Genomic DNA, 11,658 nt, shown 5'->3' with positions numbered 1-11,658 from the left:
CTTCAATCAATCATCAGATTCTATTGGACATGTGCAGTACTAGCCAGTACATTAATTCCTCATCCTGACATGTCCGTAACACCAGTGAGTTGAGCAAATACCCACATATGAAAACTGAGATGCCAATAATCGCGCAGGGTGAATACCCAGCGAACATACAGTTGCGTCGATCATCAGTGGGGACCTCGCCGGATTAGGGTGTGGACTTGGCATTGCGTTGATGTTTGCGGGTGTGTCAATGCAACGTCGATCATTCTGTGGGACGGGGATAGAATAGACCAGGGCGATACTTTTAAAGATTGTTGTGATTTGTAGTTTTATGTCACTGTGCGTACAGTGGATTCATATGGTAGAAAAAAAAATTGAAAAGAAGGAGGAAAGAAGGAAGGAAAAAGAGCAACTTGGTTGGACCGGGTACTCCCCCTTTCGCTTAGGCTCACACGCAACAACTCTGTTCAAAATATTAAATTAGAGATGGATCTGGAATATGATACAGGAGCGAATATACAAAGCCACAAAAGAGTCAAGCCGGTATACAAGAGAAATAAATCAAGTCAAGAAAAGAATTAAAGAACTACCTGGGTATATTAGGTACCACTGATCGTAAAGGGGCGCAAAGAAGAAGAAAAGGGAAGAAGAAAAAAATTCAACAAGAAACGCTGGTAAACTCGTCAACAGCGATAAAATCGTCAAAGCCAAACTGCTCCCGATCAGATAGCGGCAAAGTCGAGTTCCCCAAGTGCAGAGCAAACTGACTGAAATCCGAATAATCCGCATCCATCCCCTCATTGGAAACCATAATACCATCCCCATTTCCATTTCCATTCCCACCACCCGTCTTGACAGGCGCAGGCATACTCATCTGAGTAGCAACAGCACTCGGCGACATGGGACTATGAGGCATAGGACAGAAATCAGGAGTCGAGTGCGTCTCCACAGACAGCGCCTCAATCCTAGGCGAGCTAGCGCTCGACACTGGCATAGCGAAGTGCGTACTCTGGGCCAGGAGGTGGAGGTTGTGGAAGTTATTACTGGGCTGCGACTGGCCGCGCGAGTGGCCAAGGGTTGGGCCGTGGCCAGAGGGAGTGGGCGTGGGGCCAGTTATGGAAACCGAGTGCGCGAGCCGTGGAGCTTGGTGCAGAGGCAATTCCGGCGCGGAGGCTAGTCGGTCTCTGAATTGGCGCTGCATTTGGATGGTGTCGGGCACTGTTGGTTGCTGCATCATGCTTTGCTGCCACATTTGCACTTGGTCGGTGGGGGCTTGGCCCGGCGTGGGGACTTGCTGTTGCATGGCCCAGTTCGGCATTTGGGTGTTCCATGCTGGGGTGGTAGCTTGCTGGTTCACGTACTGTGGGGTCTGGGCTGAGTTGGGGCATGTTGAGTGAGTGACCATTGAGTATGGCGCCTCAGAGGCGGGCATGCAGGCCGTGTAGGAGTTGGCGTTGTTGTCGATAGATGTCGCTGGCGGGAGGATGTAGCCGTTGCCTGTTGCCAGAGGGCTTGCCATGGAGCTTGAATCTTGCGAAAAGGACGAGCGGATGTTGGTCAGGTCCAGGCTCATCTTGCGAGGGCCACCATCCGCTGATGGGCTGGGTGTATAAGTGCTTGCTCGGCGGTTGGCGATTGAAAATCCAGGAGGCGGACGATTACCAAAGGCTACTATCAGATTGCAGTGGAACTGTTGTTCGATTTGCAGGTTTTGAGCTTGCAGCATGCGGATACGCTTCTCTGCGTAGCGCTCGTCGACTTCCTCATACATGGCTTCTCTCTCGACAATCTCTTTGGTGATGTGAAAGCCCTTGCCTGTGCGTTTCTTGTGCAGCATAGAGGCCCTATTGGCTGATTCTAGCCGTGCGTCCAGGCTGCGATCTTTTCGCCGTGACGCAGCGATAAAGGCTCTAGTATTATGGTTAGCAAGGTCTTGTATCAATTGGAAACCACATACCTCTCCTGGTTCTCCTCCCGCGAACGGGGGATAGGCGTGATATCAGCGTCCATATCTAAAGACAGTATAGATGTGCAGAAGAGAATACGTACGGGCGGGGACACTTAAATATAGAGGGGCAGGTGTCAGGCAGGCACTAAGGTTACGGCCAGAACCATGGATTTCAGACGACCATAGTTTGGGTACTTAAAAACCTTCGGCCCCCGCGATCCATGGCTAGACCACGCCAAAACCCGTCCATGGACTGCCCAAAGTGTCCCCAAGTGTCCAAAGCCGCCCAAAAATGCATAAATCTTCCGCATAACACGATGATTCAGCAAAATAAAAAACGGTTATTTACACTAGTCATAGTCACTACAATCCTTTTGACGTAGCAGATGATCTTATATCATCTAATTTTGTTGAAATTCTCATGCATGCTGATTTACCCTATATGGAACACTAATTTTCTCTCTTATCTGCGACTATTTGATGCGTGCACGCTTTCTTGTAACTTGACACAGTTTTCATGAGAGAAATATATATCTTGTAAGTAAACCTCATGTTTAATCCATTCCTAGTTTCTACTAGCGGTTCTAATAATAGCCAGACGGTCGATTCGCGCCAGGAAATACGCTGAGCAATCGTTCTATAGGATATTGTCTCTCTGGCATTGTTTATACTGCTCTATCAGCATTCATCTTTCCTCCCTTGCTTTCTTCTCCCCCCGTTCGCTGAAGCGATCACCAATATTTGGGCGCCGTTTCTCTATCATCGTGATCAGCATTGGCGGTGGTACTCTGTTGTGCCCATACACCTTCGTCGAGAACAAGCCCGTCATCACGGCGGCGTTCTTCGAGCAGTTCATAGTGCAGGGTGCGTTGGAAACTGGAAGCTAGCCGCTACTACTGGTTGAGAAGCGGACATGAGAGGTAGGGACCTGCCTACACCAAATTCAGGCCCGGGAAACCCCGGTCTGCCAAAATTGTGGAGCACCAAAGGAAACATTGCATCACCTTCTTTTTGAATGTCGGGAGTGGCAGCACCAGCGAGCAAAGCTCTACAAAGCTCTAGATCGAGCTGGTATTGCTGGACCCTCAGCAGCTGAGGAATGCCCGGGGAAGACTTCTGGAGGAACCCAAGGCAACCAGGGCCATTCTCCAATCCCTAGCAACCACGCGGGTAGTTCTACCCGCGGACCACCACCACAGGATAACAGAGCGAGCTCGACGGGATGATGAATGGGGAATATAGGACCTGGAAGAAGCACACAGGGCTGGGGAAGGATAGCAGGAGTGGTAGGTTAGGCGGTCAGCACAGGAGCCACCCATTACACTAGAGAAACCGAGGAGAGCCAGGATGGCTCAAAAGCTCTGCGGAGATAGGCGGTTCGGGGTGAGGAAAGGATCAGATTGTCTTAATAAGGGGTGTTGTTATGGTGAGGAATGCTTGATTTGTTATTTGTGAAGGAACACAAGAGATTATATATACAATATGAGGTCCAAGTTGATTGAAACTCAAGTTGGTTCTTCGTATAGATCGTGCAGGAATTATTTCTGATGATGCAGCTTTGTTCCTGATCCGCACCAGCCTCATATCACAACTAGGGGCTAATGCCCAGGAACTAATAGGAAGCACGGGTCTAAAAGCAGCCCAACAAGGCGCAAGCAGATACTGTCTCTGAGCCGTGGACTATCATAGCTTTAGGGCTCGGTATGGACAGTAAACTTGATTTAATTATAATAAATAATATGCCCTGCCCAGGGAAGTGGTGCCGCTTGAGGCATCGATCACGTGGTTCATCCAACCACCCCTGCGAAGCTTCGAATTTCGATTCGACAAACTTCATCGATGAAAATGGCGCAAAGCATTCCATTGCACTGTGCAGGGACATCTTACTGGCAGTGTAAGTCCTTCGTGTTAAACGAACTGGCCATGGAACAAGCTCCTGAGAGCCCAACCAGATGCCTTATCTGCAGGTAGACGTATCTACTTGGGTGCGACCATGTTTGCCGATGACTCTGCTCTTCGATAAAGCTGACTATTGAGTATAGGTAACCAACCCTACACGGTTAAGCCCCACGACATCGAGGAAGTTATTGCCATCAATGGCTTCGGCCACTTAGAAAATATCCACATCTATTGACCCCGCCAGCGCGCCAAACCCAGGCTACTGCTTCGTCGACTTCCCCAACAGCGCGATTGCCGACCGTGCCCTTATCTCCTTGAGTGCAGCCATTAGCGGACGGCCTATCAGGGTCGGTCAATGTGAACCTAAGAAGCAGTATGATCACTGCTGGAACTGCGAGGACGATTTTGCTTTCAAGGGATGGGGCGATTGTATCTCCCAATCTAGCGATAGCGAGATTATAACTTGCTGACTCAATAATAAGGGGATTGAGCAGGGTCCCTATGGGGCACTGGATCACTTTGATCATATGGTACAGAACTAAGAGGGGCGGAGGCTCTATGTCGGTAGGTTGGGCAAGATGATTAACCAAGCCCAACACAACAGAGATATATCCGAGATTTTCGCTGGCTTCACCCCTTGTGTGGAGCCCTACTATTTCTATGCTGCAATATACCTTTGCTAATTGGGATGTGTATACTAGGACGGTGATTGGCAAACCGATCACGCCACACGAGAACACGAGATCGATACGGGGCAACCACCACTACTGCCTCGTTGTCTTCGAAACCAGGGAGGAGACGAACGCAGCGATGAAGGTACTGAACGGCAGGCCAATCATGGGGGACAAGCTAAAGGTAGCACTGGCGGGGGACATACCCAAAACGCTGGTGAATCCTCATACGGATGGCAGATATGTTCGCCGCGTGTGTGATGAGGGTTACTTGCGCCCGAACAGCTCCCGTTCTGAAAACACGGCGGGATCTAACAGGACCATAGCATCCAGCGACTGGCGCAGGAGGGACTACGAGTAATTGTCCCATAAACGGACGCTTTTTTCATGAGGCTTGATTTGCGACGACCTTCGTTTTTAGCGCATGGACCTTTGGGCAGACTTAGATCGAGTGGAACGGGCGAGGGGTGTGGAAGCTATGTTAAGAGATGCTTCAAAGCCTCACTGTTGGGACTCCCTGCAGGAAATAGAGCTCTAAATAGTCGCGGGTTCAGACTAACTTTCTGGGATTTTCAAAGCTACAAACGGGTCCGGGCCTTGCGGAGGCATATCTGGTAATGCGTCTTGAGTTTGAGGTTTGATCAGGAGGACATCGCGGAAGAGTGAACACCGTGTGGACCAGCGGGAGACCCGCGCTGCGGTCGTTTTATATTTATCTATCGATCGCCCACGCCCATGCTTCTTTGCCCTTCTTTTTGCTACGTGTGGGACACGACAAATATCTCAGAGGCTGGAGAGCTGCTGGTCTGTGTGAGCGCGCGAGAGCACCGGGGACATCGAGTCACAAATCCTGGCCAGCGGCACGACGGATGCCGGCGCTGGGGATTCGAGAAACTTCGGCTGTCATAACTCTCTCTCGACCTAGTGAATGTTGACGTGCTACCTTCAGATGGAACCATTGTCCTGCGCCAACGAGCAGGCCTTCCCGCGAGGACAACTCAAGGACTGCGACGTGCGAACTTGCGGTGGAGCGGTGGTTCTGAGATGCAGTTTGCTCGCATAGCAACAAAGCGTTGGGACCAGTTGTGCTCCCCCGCGGCGGCCCCGGGGACACATCGGTGCCTCATCCATGCGACAAGTTGTGCATGTGCCGAGCCACGGCCCCCCATCTCGACACCGTCCCACGTCGCTGCCGCAACACGTGTGTTGGGCTGAACCGGTGGCTGTCGTATGAAGGCGGAGGAGTAGTGCGATCCCCAACGTCGTTGCCGCTGCTGTCCCACTGGCGCTCGAGCTCGAGGGGTTGCGATAATGACGTATGCAGTGGCAGGTCTGGTCGGCTGCTAGGAGACTGAGGAGGAGACGGAGACGGAGAGGCCGACGGTCATGCAACAATCCACAACTCCTCGTCCTCGAGCCAAATGAGCGGCGAACAGCTTCGTGCTCGCCTCAGGACGGGATGCTCTGGAGGCGTGGTGAGTATGCTGAGTGGCGAACGAGCATGCTGATCGCGTGCAGGATCGAAGACATTGGTAGACTTGCGGGGGTGCAACCCGTCAGGCTTCTGTAGAGGTTTCTGCCCAGACCTCCAGACAGATGGCGATAATTGCGGTTACTGTGGACATGAGGTAATTCTTGCTAGCTTTCTGATTATTCTTATATGCTAACTTGAAACCCTGAAGTGCTCATCTAACTCGTCATGCTCCTCGGGTATTTGCCAGTGCGTGGATGGTACAACTTCCTGTGGAGGTGCCTGCAAATACCTCCAGACGGATAGCGAGAATTGCGGTAGCTGTGGCTACAGGGTAATCCTTATCAATGTGTTTAACGCTCTTGTATACTAACCTTGGAACTTTCAAGTGCCCACGTAACGGGGGTATATGCTCCTCAGGCGCTTGCCACTGTCATGATGGAATTACAGATTGCAGTTTCGCCTGTGGTGGTCGCTAGTTCGAGATTCAGGCACGAGTTCTTGCTTCATCTGGACCGAAGCGCCTGCATAGCTATTACCATACTAGTTAGGCTCCAACAGGTTAATAGAACTTTGATTGATTTATTGATTGAACATCGTCTCCACACGTCACGTAATAGGATGGAGTCAACGGGTAATCTAGTCTAGATGCTACTAAGCTCTTTAGCTTTACGGGTTTCACAAATAAATATACAATTTCCTCACGCGCTTCGTTTCGTCCATGAATTTTTCTCGCCACTTAGTAGGTAATAGAAGTTCCAAAAGACAACGACGAGGCTAGCGTAAATTAAGGTCTAATTCTATCCTATCCATATTTTACAAAAGTCAATTGAGGGGCTATCCGCGGGTCATAAGATTTAGAATACTCTACCACGAGTATTGACCGCCAAGCAACACATCCCAAAACAATTCTCCATCCTTGCCACTACTAGCTCTAGTCACTTGCCTAGACTTATCGCAAGAGGTTTCTCAAATACTACTCTTACCTTTTTGTTCCAGGACTAGAGGGATCAAATCAGTTGGACTTGCCAAGAGACTGGAGGTTAACCAGTTCATAATAGCGGCCCTTGGTGCGCAGGAGCTCGGTGTGGGTACCGCTCTCGACAATCCTGCCTTGGTCGAAGACATAGATGATATCAGCCTTCTGGATTGTGCTGAGACGGTGAGCCACGGCGATAGTGGTACGACCACGGGCGGCAGCGTCCAGGGCAGCCTGGACGACCTTCTCGGACTCAGAGTCCAAGGACGAGGTGGCTTCGTCCAGGAGCAGGATCTTAGGGTTGCGGAGGAGGGCACGGGCGATGGCAACACGCTGCTTCTGGCCGCCGGACAACATACCTCCCTTGTTTCTGACGACGGTGTTGAAGCCATCGGGGAGAGACATGATGAAGTCGTAGATGTTGCCGTCCTTGCAGGCCTTGACGAGCTCTTCTTCGGTGGGGTCGTCGTTGGGGCTACCCAACAGGACGTTCTCCTTGATGGTACCCTGGTACAGAGTCGGCTCCTCGCTGACTAGCGCCAGGTGGCTGCGGTAGGAGTTGACGTTGAGGTCGGCGATGTTCTTGTTATCAACGTAGACGCCGCCGAAGTGGACATCATAGAAACGCTCGAGAAGGGCAATAGCGGTACTTTTGCCGCATCCGCTAGGTCCGAGCAGCGCAATATACTGGCCGGGCTTGACGGTGAGGTTCAGACCGCGGAGCACGGGTTGCTCGAGACGGGTGGGGTAGCGGAAGTGCACGTCCTTGAACTCAATGGTTCCATCGCAGTGATCCAAGTTCTCGCCCTCTTTGGACCTGGTGTGAATAGTGGGGCGACGCTCGAAACGCTTAAGGAACTCGGCGGCGGCGTTCTTCGCCTTGCCTATGTCCGGGGAGAAAGAGAACACAGTTCCTGCGGACTGGGCACCGAACAGAATTTCACTAAAGCACACGAAAAAGCGGAAGATATCGTACTCGTGGTGGCCGAGCAGGGTTCCACCATACCAGAAGCCAAGGGCGACACAGAAGAAGATCAAGGCCTGGGAAGATGCATACAAGATCGACGACTTGGTAACCGACAACAAGCTTGTGCGGCCCTGGAGGTCGAGTTGGGCGTGGTAGACTGACCAAACATCGGTCTCACGGGTAAGCGAAGCCACAGTGCGAATGGCAGACGTGGCCTCACAGGCGTAGTTGGCAGATCCCTCATAGGCAGCCTTGGAACGTGACTGGAATTCGGCGAGCATATAGAAGCGGTAGAAGCCGCAAGCCAGAAGAACGGGAACGACGGAGATACAAACAAGGGCAAGCTTCCATCCGAAAGCGAGAGAGATCACAATTGCAGCGATGAGAGTTGTGCAGGTCATCCGAATTGTGCCAAGGGTCTGTCCACTGATACCAGACAAGTGCTTAGTCTCAGTCGAGAGGAAAGAAGTCAAAGCGCCGATGCTGTTCTCCTCGCGATCGAAGAAGTTGATATCCTGGCGGAGCATGACGCGGAAGGCCTTCTTGCGGGCCTTGTGGATCAATCTCTCGGAACTAAACGCGAAGGCGATACCGTGTATGGAAAAAGTGATGAATTGAGCGATTCCAACAACAAAGAACATCAGAGACCAAAAGTTGGCATCCGATCTAAGCTTGTCGTATTGGGATTTTGGCAAGGACAGTGCACTGATAGCTTTGGCGTACAGGAAAACCTGAGTAGGCTGACCACAACCGGCGAGAATCGAAAAGCAAAGACCGACGGCCATAAATAGCCGCTCTTCCTTGTTGAACGAGGCGATGAACTTGATCAGAGCCCAGAGGGAGTACTTGTTGCCGCCTTCGGCGGTCCTCTTCGAGAGAACAACGCTGGACACGGACTTGCGAGACTCCTGGCGCCGGACGTCGATGTCGTCCTGGAACTCTTTGGCTTTATCTTTGACAAGGGTCGAACCACTGGCAATAGACTTGACGCGTGCGATGTGGCACTTGGCCATGTGCCCGATGCCGTGTTCATCCTTATCTTCGTCCAGAGCACCGGCGTCCTTCTCCTCGTTGATGCGCTGGGCTTCGACGAGCTTGAAGTAAGGGCCGTCATGTTCAGTGAGGTCGTCATGGGTGCCCTGCTGGACAGTGGAGCCGTTGACAAAGACGACAATATTATGCGCAGTCTTGATGGTCGACAGTCGATGGGCAATGACGATGGTAGTGCGGCCCTCAGCAGCACGGTCAAGCGCTGCCTGGACGACGCCCTCGGACTTGGTATCCAGGGCGGAAGTGGCTTCATCGAGTAGGAGAATCTTGGGGTCGCCGACGACAGCACGTGCGATAGCAATACGTTGCTTCTGGCCTCCAGATAGCAAGAATCCACGCTGCCCAACATTGGTTTCGTATCCTTCCGGAAGGACAGTAATAAACTCGTGAGCGTTGGCCATCTTAGTGGCATTCTCAACGAGTTCTTTGATCGTTTCCCCGGACTCGTGCTCGAAGCGTGTTCCAATCAGACCGTAGCGGATGTTGTGGTAGATAGTGGTGCCAAACAGAATAGGTTCCTGGCTGACTAGAGAGACTGTTGGCGCAGCCATCACAGGTTGAGAGTCTGGATGTCATGTCCGTCCAAGAATACCTGACCACCAACGGGTAGATAGAACCGCTCGACCAGACCGACCACAGTACTCTTGCCAGAGCCTGAAGCGCCAACCAATGCGGTGGTCTTACTGGCAGGCATAGCAAGGGAAACGTCCTGCATGACTGTAACTTCGGGGCAGGAGGGATAGATGTGTTTCACGTTGCGGAACTCGATCTGACCCTCGACGTGGTCAAGGATGATGCCTTCATCAGATGTCGGGTCTAGCGGGGATTGACGGTCGATAGTCGCCAAGATCTTGGCAGCGGCGGCCACAGCATTGGTAAAGGCCTGGCCGTTCGGGCTAACGCTACCCAAGCTAAAAGATGCGATGAGGATAGCCATCAAAATAGTCACGACATGTCCAATATCGACCTTGCCTTCCACCAAAAATCGGGAGCCCATCCAGAATCCAAGACCGTAGTTCATGAACATGATTCCAAATATGCCACCAACCATCACGCCGAGAGCCATTTGCAGGCGCATGCCCCAGCGCTCAGCGCGGACCAAATGAGCCTCGTACTGCTTCGCCAGCTTGTCCTGAGTACCGAAGGCGGTCGCATTGCGGATCGAGCTGATGACTTCCTCGGCTACGGTACCACCGGCACCATAGCTTTCCAGGGAAAGCTTGCTGTACTTGATGATGAACTTGGAGCCTCCGCCCATAATCACGACCAGAGCGACAATAGTCGAAGTACAGATACCGGCCAAGCGGGCATACTTGATGTAACCCACCACGAAGGCAGTCACGAACGTGTAGATGGCAGTCAAGGTCAAGCCGACCTTTTCGGAGACGCCATCCTGAATGAGGTTGGTGTCGGCCGTGATACGGGAGGTCACTTCACCTGCACCGAGCTTGTCGAAGTAGGCGATGTTCTGGCGAAGGATGGCTTTGAGGTAGTGCTCCCGAATCTTCTGCCTGACGTGCTCTCCGGTGTAGATGAAGCCGACGGTGCTGATGTAGACCGTGACGAACTCACCAATGCCGAGGTAGACGAAGTACAACACGCTGCTGGTCAACTGGTGGTAGAATTCGTTGTAGGGGATGGTGTTGAGCATGATCTTTTGGAAAGCTGTTGCTAAGGAGCCAAAGAGGATAGTGAAGAGAGGCAATGCGGCACCGGCAGCAATGGCGCAGAGGGTGCTGACCAGGATGATGAGCATGTCCATGCGGGAGGCATAGCGATAGAGGCCGAAGAAGGATGTTTTGACGGGAGGCGCATCTAGCTGTCGCTTGAGGATGTCCTTTTCATGCTGTGACAGATGACCATAGAGCACATCTTCGTCTGTCAAGACTGGAGCTTTGGTCTCATGTTCCTTTGCCGTTGACGTAGAAGCAAAATCGGAATTGCGCTTGTCGGTAGTTTTCTCCGTGAGTTGAGGGTCCACCACCACCTCCTCGGCAGCCGTCACACCTTCCTCGGGTTGTTGCATATTGGATTGAGTGAATTGAGTTGAGTCCTTAGTTGGAGTAGGCCTACACTCTATGGAGGTTGAAGGTTGAGATTGTCGAGTTAATCTGTAGTGATTAGGTTGAATAGGTTGAAAAAAGGAGACGAGAGTCCGGAAGTTGAAAGGAGATAAGGGACTGATATTCGATCGCAAAATAAGGGCAGCAGAAGGAAAAAATGGGGTAGATTAAGAAAAGTAGTGATTAACAAAAGGTGGAAGGAATGTACAGTCAACTCTCGCTTATACCACGGTGGGATATTGCACATTCTTGATAATAACACATCCCTTGCTTGGATGGCCCCTTCATTCCAGTTTTTTCCATATAAATTGACAGAATATAACACATTTTGTTTTACCACACTTTCTTTACCTCAGTTACCTCAGCCGCCCCCAAAAAGGCGGTGAATTTGGCCATCCACCGCCTGCTGTTTCCAGCGATGCTGACACACCTTTTTTGGGGAACGTCTGAGCTGGGAATTTGGTGGTACCATACAAGTTTCCGGGGTTTTTGCCCGTGTTTATATGGCGAAGTTTCCAGGCGCGTCTTTCAATATTTCCAAGTTTCTCGCGCACCCACGCGAATATTAAGAATCGGGCGACGATGTCTTCTGCATCTTTCTGAGCTGAACCCATTGACACCA

General features: G+C 51.6%; 2 protein-coding genes across 2 annotated transcripts; both read right to left on the bottom strand.

Annotated features, from left to right (window-relative positions):
- Nucleotides 1-646: 646 nt before the first annotated feature.
- Nucleotides 647-1,998, bottom strand: N7446_012025 (uncharacterized protein; the record flags this gene model as incomplete). The annotated part of the gene is made up of 2 exons (XM_058520767.1): nucleotides 647-1,898; nucleotides 1,946-1,998. The coding sequence occupies 2 exons, from the start codon at nucleotides 1,996-1,998 to the stop codon at nucleotides 647-649; spliced, it is 1,305 nt and encodes a 434-aa protein (XP_058367053.1).
- A 4,994-nt stretch (nucleotides 1,999-6,992) lies between these two features.
- N7446_012024 (ABC transporter B family protein) lies at nucleotides 6,993-10,999 on the bottom strand (the record flags this gene model as incomplete). The annotated part of the gene is made up of 2 exons (XM_058520766.1): nucleotides 6,993-9,538; nucleotides 9,571-10,999. The coding sequence occupies 2 exons, from the start codon at nucleotides 10,997-10,999 to the stop codon at nucleotides 6,993-6,995; spliced, it is 3,975 nt and encodes a 1,324-aa protein (XP_058367052.1).
- Nucleotides 11,000-11,658: the final 659 nt, after the last annotated feature.

This window comes from Penicillium canescens (assembly GCF_028828765.1).
Source record: "Penicillium canescens strain IBT 15451 chromosome Unknown utg000009l_segment0_segment0, whole genome shotgun sequence".
Classification (NCBI taxonomy): Eukaryota; Fungi; Ascomycota; class Eurotiomycetes; order Eurotiales; family Aspergillaceae; genus Penicillium; species Penicillium canescens.
The sequence above is the reverse complement of the archived record's forward strand: the minus strand, read 5'-3'. Positions and strand labels throughout refer to the sequence as shown.